Source organism: Neopsephotus bourkii, unplaced genomic scaffold (genome assembly GCF_033783945.1).
Source record: "Neopsephotus bourkii isolate Nb327-2 ecotype Australia unplaced genomic scaffold, CSIRO-AGI_Nbou_v1 NB_405, whole genome shotgun sequence".
NCBI classification, from domain to species: Eukaryota; Metazoa; Chordata; class Aves; order Psittaciformes; family Psittacidae; genus Neopsephotus; species Neopsephotus bourkii.
The window spans coordinates 181,430-196,294 of record NW_026900909.1 but is presented as its reverse complement, the minus strand read 5'-3'; the positions used below and the strand labels follow the sequence as shown (position 1 = coordinate 196,294).

Here is a 14,865-nt window from a genome sequence, read left to right as displayed (position 1 = left end):
TTGGACTAGCTGATCTTTAAAGTTCCTTTCTAGCCCAAGCCATGCAATATAATTCTGTGGTCTTCCAAAAGCAGTTACATTGCTTTAGGAATATATACTGGGGAAAATCTTTAGTGGTGTCTTATTCTTTCCATCTTTGCAGAAAGTAAATCTCTGATGCAGACTAAGATGGATTTTTTCATAATTTTCAATGACAGACAAACTGGAATGAAGTTTTTTGAGAGTTTTGATTTCAGATATTTTGCTGGTTATACTTTTCCCTGTCACATCATTCTTATGCTAGTCTATCTCAATTCATTTCCAAAGTCAATGCTTGACTTCCAGCATCCTAAAACAAGGAAAGTTACATCACAACTTTGGTGGTTTTATTTTTTTTTTCCCCTACAGCCTGTTTTCACACCGTCTAGAATAAGACTGGTTTCCACTTTGTCCAATTTTGCTCTTTTTACAATCTGAAGATAATATGAGGCCTTGACTACAACCTCAAATGCTGGATAGATGTATGCTCTTCATGTTTGTAAGCAGCTTTAAGGAAGTGGGTCTGCAGGACAGTCTGACAGTGTTTTTGTAGCACTTGGCTGTCTGCTGCTCAAAGCAGTGAAATAGTCAGCCCATGCAGCTTTTTATAATATTTGCAGTCATTAACACACTACTGAAAACTAAACTCTGGATTTCTGTTGAATGATTTCTGGTGTGTCCTGGGTTCAGCAGTAGCAGTCATTTTTTTCCTTCTTGGTAGCTGGTGCAGTGCTGTGTTTTGACTTTCAGCTGGGAACAGAGCTGATAACAATGATGTTTTGGTCTGGCCAAGGACTTTGTGAGCCTCATGCTCTGCCAGGGAGGAGGGGAAGCCGGGAGGAAGCAGAGACAGGACACCTGACCCAAACTGACCAAAGAGGTATTCCATACCACAGCACGTCATGCCCAGGGTGTAACTGGGAGGTCCCCGGGAGGGGCTAGGTGGACTGCAGGGTTGGAGGAGGTATCGGTCGGTGCTTGGTCAGGCTGGGGGGGCAAGTTATCGGTCGCCTGGTGATGGGGTGTTGTATTCTCTTCCCTTGTTATTTCCTTTATCATTACTATTATTGGTGGTAGCAGTAGTGATTTGTGTTATACCTTAGTTACTAAACTGTTCTTATCTCAACCCGTGGGAGTTGCATTCTTTTCGATTCTCCTCTCCGTCCCTCCAGGAGTAGGGGGAGGGAAAGAAGGGGGGGAGTGAGTGAGCGAGCTGTCTGGCTAGGTTTAAACCACGACAGTTTTTTTTGGCACCCAACGTGGGGCACAAGCGGTTGAGATAACGACAGATCTGACTGGATTAATAGTCACTCGTCACAATGCTGATTTATTGGCTCTCAGAGTTGTTCCTCTTGATCTCACAGCTTCAGAATGTTGTAACTTACTTAGAGCCGGTATTTGCTGTGTTAGTGTTTATCAAGTGTGGGGCTTGGGCTAAGGTTCCTGTCTCAATGTACTTTATGGCAATGACTTGTAATACGGGTGGGCTCCAGCAGCAGGGCGGGACGGACGTGGCCGTGGACTGGTCCCTGGCCGTCCGGCTGCTCCTCACCGTCCTGGCCCTCGCCCTCGCCTCCGTCTGCGTGAGGCTCTGGGAAGCCGAGGGGGAGCGGCCCCGGGAGCCGGCGGCTGCTGAAGCGGCCCGGGAGAGCGGCCCCGGGGACCAAGCGGGAGAGGGACCGGAGGCCGCAAGGGGACGGCTGCCGGTGGAGGAGGTCGGGGCGGTCGAGGAGCGGGAGGAGGCGGCTGCCGAGCAGCGGGAGAAGGCGGCGGAGGAGCCGAGCCCCGCAGAGGAGCCGAGCCCCGCGGCCGAGCCCAGCCCCGCGACGGCCGAGAGCATTCCCCGGAAGCCGCCCGCCGAGCCCCAGGAGGACGCAGGAGACCCCGCAGCATTTCCCAGCAAGGCAGAGGAGGAAGAGCTGGACTCAGGAAAAGAGAAGCTGGTGGTGGGAGATCCGGCAAGCACAGCAGCTACACCAGCCCCAGTGACAAGTACAGCAGCATCGCTTGAGAGTTCTGAAGGTTTTGGATGGCCTTTGGGTATCCTTGGGACCTGCCTGCTGATTGTGATGGGGATCAGCATGTTGGCACACACACAGAGTGTGTTTTACCCAGCACCATTTTGTCTGATCCCGAAATTTAAGCAGAGTCGGGTTTGGGTCTTGTCTGGGGTTAGATGATGACATGGGATGACCAAGAGATTTCCCCCAAGGGTGGACAGCCATGAGTGGAAGGGCATGTGGGACAGTATGGGCAAGTATCTAGTCCACTGGGCCCCTCCAGTGCTTTGGAGGTGTAAGAGATGGAAGGCAGCTGTATGGAGTCCCCAGCAACAAGCTGCAGAAACTGCTGAAGGGGACAGTGAATTATTTTGAGCCTGGTGGGCCCATGACCCTTAAGGCCAACAGAGCAGAGATGCAACATAGAGATGGACTCATGATCGAGGGGTGGACTTAGCAATGGACACTACTGCCCAGGTTATTCACGAGTGTGAACACTGCACACAGCCTCTCCTGCTCTGAAAGACTGTTACAAGAGATGGAGCCTGACATCATGGACCAGATGGACTCAGCAGCTTTATAGGGACTGGCCCATGCACTACGATGAGAGTGCACTTAGATAAGAGTGATGGTATATTGAAAATGTGGGATCTGAGCATGACGTGAATGGTATGGAATAAGGGGTGGATAATGTCCTGGGTTCAGCAGTAGCAGTCATTTTTCTCCTTGGTAGCTGGTGCAGTGCTGTGTTTTGACTTTCGGCCTGGGAACAGAGCTGATAACAATGATGTTTTGGTTTGGCCAAGGACTTTGTGAGCCTCATGCTCTGCCAGGGAGGAGGGGAAGCCGGGAGGAAGCAGAGACAGGACACCTGACCCAAACTGACCAAAGAGGTATTCCATACCACAGCACGTCATGCCCAGGATGTAACTGGGAGTTACCCGGAAGAGCTGGGGGACTGCAGGGATGGATGAGGTATCAGTCAGTGCTTGCTTGGGCTGGGGGGGCGAGTTATATCGGTCGGCTGGTGGTGAGCGGTTGTATTCTCTTCCCTTGTTATTTCTCTTATCATTATTATTATTGATGGCAGCAGCAGTGATTTGTGTTATGCCTTAGTTACTAAACTGTTCTTATCTCAACCCATGGGAGTTGCATTCTCTTCGATTCTCCTTTCTGTCCCTCTGGGAATAGGGGGACGGAAAAAAGGGGGGGAGTGAGTGAACGAGCTGTCTGGGTGGGTTTAAACCATGACATGGTGAGACTCATAACAAGGTCAGATGCAGTCTTCATCCCAAATACCTTGTTCGTGGGTCAGATCTTGACTGATTGCTGTCACCCTGTAAAGGAACTATTGGTGGTATTTTATTTATATCCCTTCTTATAATTTTATTGCTGTTTTTTGTTACAAGAACAGTAATCTGTTTTATTGGTTTAAGATTAATATTTATGTGGCTTCCAGTAGGTAGAATGCTTTAGGAGAGTCATTATTTGACTGCAGTTGGACAGTATTCTGTTCCTATAATGTATCAGATGTTGGGTATTTAATGTATAGGCCAGAAACATGCATATTTCAACCCAGCCCATAAATCTTGTCCTGTGTACTTCTGCAACCACACATCTCCATGAAGTTCTAGCTTAGATGGAAAATAGAAGGTTTTGTTAACCAAGATACAAGAACACTTATTTTTAAGTTATATAAATGATTTGGGGGTTGGACTAGATGATCTCCAGAGGTACCTTCCAACCCTAACAATTAGGGTTGGAACTATAGACTTCTTGGAAGATACAGCAAGTGTTAGGCAATTACAAAATGGGCAGATTTTTGAGTGGCCACCCAAATACTACTGAAATTGTAATCATTAGATTTGGTGCTTAATTTTTAGTTTTGCCATTTTTGTAACAGTGTATATATATACATGAGAAGAAGTTGGCTTGAAATTTAGTGACATATTTTCCATAATTTCTTTTTTTCCAGATCAGAGACAGTCTACCCTTGATGTTCTCAGGAAACTCAAGACTCCACCTACTTTTTTTACTGCAACCAGACTTTCTGCCATGATGAGTAGAAGTGATGAAGTATATGCAAACTGCATGGTAGTAGACCGAGTAAGGTTATGTTTGATCTTTCGGCAATTTTTTCATCATATTCTGTTAAAGTAACTTTTTTGTGTGATAGTGGGATCTTCTGAATGTCAGCAGTGGTGTATGGCCAATTAGCAAAGTTCTAAAATAAAACCAGTAATACCTAACTCCTCTGTATTTTATAACCCATTTATGAGATTCCTTTTAATAGATTTAGTTCGTGAGTAACTAGGAATTACTCTCCCTAGTCTGTAGGAAGAACTCTAAGGCAGCTCTTACTGTCTTTTCTGTGTGTTTGTGAGCTAAATGGTTTTGCTTATTTCTAAGAAACATTAACACAATATAATTTGCTCACATGCACTCAGATTTTCTCAATTCTGTGTACATTCACAAAAGAGATAAGTCTGCTGATGCTGGCTAATATTAGAAGAAACTTAGGAAATAGGTGCTGGAAAACCAAAAGTGCATGATATGTAGGCTGATTTTTCCAAATTAAATTGCATGTTTGAGTTCTCTTCCATATGGCTCCCAGACTAATATATTATGCATATTTTTTTGCTTGACTCAAGGCTATTTTTTAATAAAAGCCATAAATATATGAATCAATATATTTAACAGAAGGCATAAATATGAGCGAGAAATCCAGTAGACTTGCAAATACAAATTCATTCCTACTTTAATTATGGAAAAATCAATGCAAGGTCTAGAATCTCTTACCATATAACTTGGCTTCAACTCATGTGCTCTAAAAATAATTGGTGAAAATAAAAGGCAAAACATATAACCGTAAATAAAATGGAAAACTAATCTAGTCTTTGTTCCTTGACAGTGTATTTTGTTACTGCCTCTTACCAATATTATTTTTTTCTCTGCAGGCTGGAGATTTAAAGACTAACTATGTGAAAAGTGAAACATGTCTTAATCCCACCAACTCAATCATGAAGGCTAAGAGCTCTTCATCTCCTTCTCTTGAGAAAAATGACCCATATATGTATATTCCAAATGAAGAAAACCAAAGGCCATTGAAAAATGTAGAAAATGCAGGTGTAAGACATACTGACCCGTGTAGAGCAGATTCATACCTTTCATTCAAGAGTCATGGATTTATTAAGGATAAGGACCAACTGTATGCTGACATGAAAAAAAAAAGGTTTGGAATTGACTTGATGATATGGCCAGAATAAGGATTATTTTTTATAACCTTTTACTTCAAAATATGTAGAATATGTAGTGATGTAGAATATGTAGTAGCGGAATATGTAGTGATAAATATTATTACTGAGATAAAATCACTAGTTTTAATCACTGATATTTAAATTGTCCTAATGATCTGTTTTTGTACAATAGTTATGAAGACATTTTTAACAAAAATCTCACCCGTGCTTCCCTCAGTTTTATTGTCTGTTAAGAATATAGACCAAAGTCTGTTGAACTCTCTGGAAATCTTTCCATTCTTTGCACTGGCCTGAACCAAGTTGTTCCTGAGTACGTGTATATTTTACCTCAAAAGACACAGTACAGAATACAGCTCTGTGTTTCTGATAGATCTGGCTGTTTTATGCTCTTCTGCGGGTATACAAGTTCTGTTGCCAGGAGAGACAGTTGTCTGAGGATGCTACTCCAGAAGGATTTGAGTTATGGTTGGAACTGGTTGGATTAGGGAATGCAGAGAGCTTTGAAGATGAAAGTATAAATTTTGTTGTTACCAATTAGTAAATTTCTGTGATGAAAGGCCTTTACTGTTTCTCTGTAAAGAAGGGATGTGAAATCAGTTCCTCCTGTAGAAGAGGAAATTTGAATCTGTCTCTCACCTTTCAAAAGTGTTTGGACCAGTTGGAGGTAGGGCATCAGATCTATGTAAAAATAGTAAGGAAGCAGTAGTATCTGTCTGTTATCAATTAAAGTGGGGAATAACATTTTCTCTACCTTAATATTGAGTTTCTTATGCAACTATGAAGTTCCTCTAGACAGAATCTTTTAGCATAGGTAATACAACAAATATCAGACTATGAGTTATTCTTTTCCAGACCTTTTATTTTTGCCAGCTTTTATTTTTTGCTATGTGGCAAGTTACTTAGCAGGGCTTTAAACCAGCTTTTTATGTCAGAAAAGTTCCCTGGGTAAGTTACCCCCAGTAAGACATGTAGCTTGACTGCTGACATAGAGGCATATTACTTTTCCAGTTTTAAAATGCGACAGTAACTTAATGCAGTTAGATAACTTGTTTTTGAGATGTCACGTGGGCTATTACAAGGAAACATTGCGAAAGATGGTCTCCAGAAATGTAATGAGGATGTAGTTTTGGGCAGTATTGGTATATTTGCCCTTCAACAAACTGTAGTGGTGTGTGAAGGAATTGTTGTGCTATTATTCCTGGAAGGAACTTTGGCTACTTAGAAATACCACACATAATTCAATGTTTTATGTTGTAAGGCTGGAATGTTGTTGCAAGCAGTCATCCATTCCTTCCGGTCACTCTGATGGAGACCGTGAACTTGCTCTTGCAGTTAATGGGACCCATCCTCCTGCTCGGGAGCCTTGCTAATCAAATAGTGTCTAGGTGTTTGAAGTACTGATTTAGCCAGAGATTGTTTAGCCTGTTTATAGTTCTGTATGTTTTTAAATTTGTAGCTTTTGAAGTGAATCTTATGAGCTGTCTCAGACCCTCCTTTATCTCTTTTGTTATTTCTCTTTCATCCTGGATCAAGTCATGGATGTGGAAAAGATATATCTTCGAATAGCCATATCATATCTTTCAAATACACACATATTCATATAATTATTGAACAAAATATTTGTATATTATTGCACAAAATATTCATAATACCCATGTCTTAGTACTGAAATCTGAGCTAGTTGTCTCAGTTCTCCTTGTTATTGATATAGATGGGAGAGTATATGTGTGGAATATAATACCTAATTCTAAGGGAGATGCTAAACAATGGTTTGAAAGTCATCCTTCACACGTGTCTGACTCTGGTGGGAGTTCGTGTAGTAGCAAGCGATGCAAATGTATGTACTGTGAATCCAGAAGTTTGCATCAGGTGAGTCCTGTATGGAGTGACTGAGAAACTTGATCAAGTGACTTCAAAGCTGAGAAGGGCCTCAGAGTGTGATTTAACCTGACATAATCATGGTGTTTTGGGTTGTCACTGAACAGAGTATACAGCAGTACTTTGATTGTTGCATTAAGGTTGAGATGTATTATTACTTGAATTAATGGGAAATAAAGACTTCATTGTCTGCTTCAGTTCAAGTCTTGATGACCTTGAAGTTGACGGCGGAAGTGGAGATGTTTCGGACAGATCCCATGTTTGCTACCCTCCCCTCAGCTCTTCAGAAGCCATGGCTAGTAGCAGAGATGGATTGGATTTATCCACCAGTCTGCAGCCTGAGGTATTTGATACTGTCTTGCTTTGCATTGTTTTCCTTTTAAGTAATTCACTGAAAACATCTGACAGAATCTGAAGGGGAAAAATGAGTTCCCAGTTATCAGTTCTAGCCCTTCTGGAGAGCAGCACATATGGGGCTGTGGAGCTGGAGCTCCCCATTTGTTGTGGGGAGGCTTGGCAGCAGCCATGGGAAAGGTCCATCAAAGATTTACTTCAGTTTTGAAAAAGCATCATTTATTTATCAGAAGCATTTCAAAGGAAATATCTCAAGTTCAGTGATTTGGCATTTTCTAACCAAAACCTGTTTAGCGAGCAAATGTTTAACCAGCTGTAGTTATGTGAAAGTGTAACAGCTTTGTAAAGTATAAAACCAGCCTGCTGCCTGTTTCAAAACAGTTGCTAAAGTCAGGGAAATTCAGGGGGGTTTGTGCATTGACGAGTGCAAATCTTTCCTCTTCGATGGTTTTCTAAATTTTCCTGGCTAATTTTCATTAGATAGTGGTGCCATTTCTGAGGTCTTCAGACACAAAGAGTGTTTTTTTGTTTGTAGGGTTTCTTTACGTTTTTATTAGGCAGACTTTTTCTACTGTTGAGGTTTATCTGACTTTCAGCAAATGGTTACATGAAAGGAGAAAAAAAGTCCAGCACAAACACTGAATTCTGCTAGGGCTACTTTTAAAAACAATGAGGTAAGCAGTTTAGTAGTAGGCTCTGTTGAAATACAAGTGATGTATCAAAAATCAGGAATGTTCCTTTCAAGATCAGAAGATCTTTTCACGCACAGTAAAAGAAGAGAAATAATAAAAGAGAAGGAGGCTAACTCCTTTCTTTGGAAACTCAGGCATTGACAATTACCAATGCAAGGTGTTAGTCTTCAGGAAATAACTGTGAGGTTTTAAAGTAGTAAGATCAATGGCTCCTTTGGTAAAAGAAGATAGCTTGGGCATTGGATATAACGGACACAATGCTGTTCGGATGGTGCTTGCCACCAACCTGTAGTAGAATGTGGGCTTTTTCTTGGCCTTTTAGTCTAACTTGCACCCACAGATTATTTCCCGTAATATACAAAGATTTATTGTGGTGGAAGTATGACAGATTTCAAGTCTTCAAAAATTGTACTTAAACCTTTAAAGAAACCAAGAAAATTTGTGTGGTCAGTCACCTTTCTTCCAGAAATTCTGTCACTGCCTTCTTTTGTTTATGTTAGTGATGCATTTCAAAATTGTACAAATTTTAATTTGCTGCGATTTCTTGTAGGAATGTGCAGTATCTGGGATTCGGTCGCGCTCCTATTCCTGCTCCTCTCCCAAAGGTGTATTAGGAAGACCTCATCTTCTTCGAGACTTTGCAGTTGGGGATTCAAATGAAGGTCAGTGCTCTGGCTTTGCACCTGCACAGCCTCAGCCGTTGCCTGCCTGCTTCAGGTGCAGCGCTGATGGCTTTACTGGGGCCTGTGCTGTACATGGACCTTGCCAATATCTAGGAAAGCAGAGTCCAATTGTCTTTTAGTACCTCTGCCGTTGTCCCTTGCCCTCCTCCCATCTACTGCCCCATCATGCTCTCCCCTGATGCAGCAGCTGATCCTCAGGAAGACACAAACTGGGAGACCATTAGTCAGAAAAAGTAATGCGGGCAAGGGCAGTAATCTTTTTGGAAGGTCCTTACCCCAGCCTCCTGCTAGGTGCCCAGCAAAGACATGAGGAAGCTCTGGATGGCACAGAAGAGGTGTCAAAGAGGGTGGATGGCCCAGCTTCCTGCAGATCCCAGGGAGTATCTGAAACATGGATGGGCTATTACAATCTCTACAGGAATAAACCCCACACTCTCCATTAAGTAGAGTCACAGATGTTTCTGCAAGAAGCTTGTAATTTTTTACAAACTGTTTCTAACATGTTTTGTTTCTGGACAGTAACTTCATATTTAGAAGACAAAACACTTTTCGCAATGATGGCATGGGTTATGTTTGAGAACCATAGAAAGGATGAGATACATATATCTGTTAGCTTTTTATATAGATCACATCACTTAAAGATCCTCCCTGCATTTCAAGAGGCTTGGCCTCTGTCACTGTCATACTTCCAGCTTGTCTCTCCCTTCAGTGTACCTTTAGCTTTCTGCTAGTCCTAAGCAGGAGGCAGGATGTATCAGTTACAGTGAGCCAGACACGATCAATGCACAGAAAAGTTGTGGGTGCCCCGTCATTTTAAGTATTAAAGGCCAGGCAGGATTTGGCTTCAAGCAACCTGATGTAGTGAAAGATGTCCCTGCCTGTGGCGTGGGGGTTTGGACTAGGTGATATTTGAAGGTCCCTTCCAACCCAAACCATTCTGTGCTACTATGACATTGAATATGGAAACACACAAAAGTTGTGGAAATTTTACGTTACCTTTGAAACCAGACAACAAATTCAAAAGCTATTGGGAAGGTGAGATGGAGAAAGCTGGTGGGCAGGCATACTTTGTTTGCAGACATCTTTTTTCCTTAAGAAACTGTGAAAAGCAGGTTTGTGATTGCTCAAATTAACTGTAAGATTCCATGTTCCCTTGTAAGGAGGAGCATGTACAGCAGTCTGCAGCATGCCTCTATGTTGTATTTTTCCACATCACTTAATGTATTTGCAACCATTTGTATCTAACAGATTAGATGTGAAGTCTGGCAAAACAAGGCAGAAGAGAAAGAGGAAAGTATGCCACAGGAGTAGAAATGGGCAGATCAGCAAAGCCCAGTTCACGTTCTTAAACCAGAATTCCTTTGACCTTGCAGCTAAGGAACTGTTGATCTCACTTCACCCAGACACCATTACCTGATCTGATCTGAGCTCAGGCCTATGTCCTCTTCATTCTCTCTCCCCTTCCTCTGGGTCAGTCAGTGCTGAACCTTTACCTGTCTTGTGGAGAAGGTGGAAACTCCTGCCCAAGCTTTAGAAGTAGTCTGTTCTGAAGCCTGCCCTGCAGGTGCGGTGTACTGCTGGGAGGAAGGGTGGTGGTTTGCTGAGGTTCCTGCTGGTGCATCCCTGCAACCAGCACCTCCTGCCTTGTCCCTTTCATCTGCAAGAACAGGAGCATCACACAATGTTTGGCAGCTGGCTGTGTGTGAGGCAGGGACAGCTGTGCTTGCTTTGAGCAGTTGCATCAGAGCGTGGGACTAACCCAGGAGTTTAGTCCAAAAAGCTGGGTCAGCTAGTTCATCCTGATCTCTATGGGCTATAGTGTGCTTGTGTCTGGCTCTGTGCAGGTGTGTGCACACCAAAAACCTGCCTGTGCCTCTCTGACCAGCTGCCAGCATTTAAAACATCTCTCTCAGCTGTTCAGAAGGGAGGTGCTACTGACCTCGTAAATTGAAACCTAAGACAAAGCAGATGAATACAGGATGGACAATAGGAAGATCTTTCTTACATGAAGTTTGAGAAAAAAAGTGGGAAATCACTCGCCCTTGCTGATGAAAGCTTTTCAGTATGCTTAGATTTAAAACAACTACCTGCTTTTATTTACAAAGGTATTACTAGGCTGTAACAGTAAAGGATTTGTCCCTGCTCTGTAGATGGTGTGCTCATGAACAGTGGTCGATCCCTTCTTCAGGCTCTTTCACTCTCTAAGTCAGTGTCTCTGCTCCACCCTTGTAGTAAGTACAATGCCAACCCCACAGCGCTGTTTTGCATGAGGCTGTTTGTGTCTCCCATGGGTACATGGCCTTCATTTCTTCCAAAAACATCCTGAGGCACTGATTGTGCCTGACAACTAACTGAACTGCCCTTTAGTCTTGCTGCTTCTTTGGTGTCTTCTGAACCATACCTGCAATAGCTTTGCAAAATATGACTGGAAGACAGAATGGCTTCTAATGTGGAAATGGTAAAGTGGTGTGTATTTTTTCTTCCAGAACAACCCCACTGAATTGCTTTTCTTTAATTTTGCTTTTTAGACAGTTTGTTGAAAAGTAACTGTTTTGAGTCCTCTCTACTGTTTGTAGGATGTAAACTTACTACATATCCTGTGCATTACACAGACTAGTAATAATCCTCTTCATGTAAAGGGATTTAATGTTTATTTTTTTTTTTAATACTGCAGATAAAGCTGCATAAGACAGGTAATTGCAAATGTTAAAAGAATGTCATTAAGGTATTTTACAACAAATTATGTGAAAAGCAAAATGAAGTGTGAATCATTCAAGTCTGGGTTATTAAGAAAAACAAATACTTTTTTGTTATTCTTAAAACCAGACATTTCTGCAGAAACTGGCTTTCACTGATACCCATCTCAGTTCTGGCAGATTCTGCCAACTAAACAAAGCTTACAAGGCAGTGGTCTTAGCCTAGGAAAAGCTGCTTCTAATGTGTATATATGTTTTTGCTTTCCTAATTTTCAATGACGTTGCAAGCCTTTAATAACAAGCTAATGGCCTGGTGGAGGTCGCACGTTTCAGATAAACGTGACGACCTCGCAGTCTGAGTGCCCTATACCTGTTCATGTCTTGCAGAGCGAGCATACAGTCTGCCGGATCGCTCCCGGGACAAAAGGTACGGGTGCCTGCCGCACCATACCGCGGTGAAGCCGCCGGGAGCGGGTACAAGTATGCCATCTAGGGAGCGGAGAAGGGAAGAGGCCGAGGCACCTCTCCCAGCGGGGTTTTAGCAGCTGGGTTTTAGCAGCTGTTTAGGGGCGCACTCTCTGTAAACCCATGCTTGAACTCAGCGCTCTCCTTGATGCACAGCCCGCGGTGGGCACCTGGGACCTGCGCGGCCGGGATGTGCTCCTACCTGCCTTTGGACCATTAAGGTCCAAAACACCTTAATGAAAGCAAGGGGTATTTGGTACCAGTTGTGAACTACACATGCTCGTAACACATTGCACATTCAGAGTGCTCCACGGGATAGTGGAGCAAGACGGGACAAGAGGTAACAGCCTCAAGCTGCGCCAGGGGAAGTTTATACTGGATATTGGGAAAAATTTCTTAACTGAAAGGTGCTCAGGCATTGGAACAGGCTGCCCAGGGTAGGGGTGGAGTCACAGTCCCTGGAAGTGTTCAGAAACCGTGTAGAAAGAGGCCCTTAATGACATGGTTTAATCCTGCTCTTGGCAGTCCTGGGATAATGCTTGGACTCGATGATCTGAAAGGGCTTTTCCAACCTAGTTGATTCTATAATTCTAGTGCTACTCCTTTATTTAAAGAGCGATTGCAGAGTTTTTTTAATAGCATCAGCTAAACCCTCAAAATAACAAATAATTAATAGTAAATGTTAAGTGGAATAATCACCATCCAGATTCTGCTTTGTTTTAAGGGACTGTTCCCACTGGAATGAGTTTGGTTTATTCTTTACTGGTCTTTGTTTTAGGATTCAGGAGGAGGAATGGAATAAATATATTGTACCCTCAAAAACTGAGTCTGAAAAATGTAAAGTGAGTCGAACTTTCAGCTTCCTGATGAACAGAATGACCAGCACACGGAATAAGTGCAAGGTAATTTAGGATTTAAATCCATGTTATTACATATAATTATGTCACTGTAATTAAATTAATTATATATGAGAATATAATTTTTATGTAAAGTTGTCTATTACAAAACCACATAAAAATAGTAGGAAGAAACTTTTATCTTTTTTTATTCTTTTTTATTTTAAAGCATACGCAGGATACCCTGAAATAGCCTTCATATTAAAAACGGCTTTCTTTTTAAACAATAACCTTGCTGAACATCATCAAGTATTTCCCTTGCCATTATTTTGATGTTATTAATAATCTCATCTAGCCATTTAGCCAAAGTTTAAATGCATTGAATTCTTTCAAAAATAATTCTGTTTTTTAAATAAAGAGGTATGGGCCTGTGCTTTCAATTGCTCTCAACAAATACCTGATTCTGTAACTTGTACATTGGCATGTAATCAGTTGAATTTGCCTTATTTGAAGTTAATGGGACATTTTGCATGAGTAAGCACTACTTAGAGTTAAATAATTGCAGACTTGAGGTCTTCACATTTGAAACAAACTTACTACCAAAGGTGAATTAGAACATTTGTGGTTTAGTTTTGAGACATCTGAAATTTAGATTAACAGCATCAGTCAGCAGCTTGAGAGATGGATCTGGCCTACGGGATCTTTTGAGCTGGGCTTTTGGCAATTTTGCAGTCTTTCTAGTACACCCTCCCATGCCCCAGGATATCCTAAGGTACATGAATTTTAAGGTGGTTGGCTGAGGCAGCATCTTCAAGAGTGTCAGAACTGGCTGTGAATATATGTTTGTCCAGTCCAGCAGCCGTACATTAGCCTGTGTCTGTGTGGTCTCCTAAAGGATAACTACCAAGGCTGCTCAGAGATTGTGTACTGACATCAACAGAAGTACTGTAAAAATAGGCAGAATTTAGTAAATTCCTTAAGGCCCTATTAAAAATAGGTTATTTCTAATGTCTTTTAAGACCTAAAGGCAAGTTGTCTAAATTTACATAACTGCAGCTTTAACTGTAGACGCATGAGTTTGCATGTATGCCTCAGGGAGATGTAGGCATTGGTATTTGTGTGTGTGTGCAGGGAGTCAGTAACACTTCTTAAATTTTATCATGTGACCCTTCCCTTATTGCAGCTTTATAAATGTATTTCTGCCAGTCTTCCATGATAATGCTAACTGGCTTAGCTGCCAGTGAAACCAATGCCCGTATCATTTTAGGACTTCAACAGTGTTGGATGTAATGATACAGTGTACTGTTACAAGACTTCTAGGACAGGGAATAAATATTTTAGAATGATTCAATTGCTTCTTTTCTAATGTCCTTTTTTTTTTCTTTCCCTGCCTTTGCTCTTGGGGATGAAGACAAAAAATAAAGATACCAAAGATAAAGAAAAATTGAACAAGCACAATTTTACAAACGGGACCTTCTCAGGAGTTATGCCATGTATGGCCTGTGAAAAGGCGCTTCTAGGAAGAGAGTCACTGCAGTGCTCTTGTAAGTAGTTATTTGGCTTTTGCATGTGAACTTACAGTGCTGAGTCCTGCCTTGAGATTCTGATGCAGTATTTTGTTTCAAAAAGAAACCTTACTTATATTTGGATGCACCTCTTTTATGTAATTGGATGCACCTCCTTTATGTAATGATCTGGGGTTAACAAGGGAGAGGGAGGAAGGACAGCGGTTGATGAATTCAGAAGAGACCACCACCATCTCCCAATGCATTAGGCAAAAACTTCTTCCTAGCAAGGGGCTGTAACGTGAAAGCATTCTCAGGGAACTGGACCTGAAGGAGGGAAAAAGGTGAAGCGTCAGAGTAGTATTTTCTGCAGGCTGGAGACTCTGTGCCAGGTTTTGAAATATGCCTTCTCTTTCAGATTGCAATGTGATTGTGCATAAGAACTGCAAGGAATGTGCTCCTGTGTGCACCAAGGTAACCT

General features: G+C 42.1%; 1 protein-coding gene across 1 annotated transcript in view; it reads left to right on the top strand.

Moving 5' to 3' along the window:
- The window catches only part of ARHGEF28 (Rho guanine nucleotide exchange factor 28), a 61,494-nt gene that overhangs the window by 5,836 nt on the left and 40,793 nt on the right, over window positions 1-14,865 (top strand). The window contains exons 2-10 of the mRNA XM_061349317.1: window positions 3,994-4,124; window positions 4,976-5,250; window positions 7,352-7,496; window positions 8,750-8,861; window positions 11,033-11,113; window positions 11,966-12,005; window positions 12,822-12,945; window positions 14,291-14,423; window positions 14,803-14,858. Of these exons, the coding sequence (XP_061205301.1) occupies window positions 3,994-4,124; window positions 4,976-5,250; window positions 7,352-7,496; window positions 8,750-8,861; window positions 11,033-11,113; window positions 11,966-12,005; window positions 12,822-12,945; window positions 14,291-14,423; window positions 14,803-14,858 (1,097 nt within the window). The remainder of the gene's footprint in view (window positions 1-3,993; window positions 4,125-4,975; window positions 5,251-7,351; window positions 7,497-8,749; window positions 8,862-11,032; window positions 11,114-11,965; window positions 12,006-12,821; window positions 12,946-14,290; window positions 14,424-14,802; window positions 14,859-14,865) is intronic.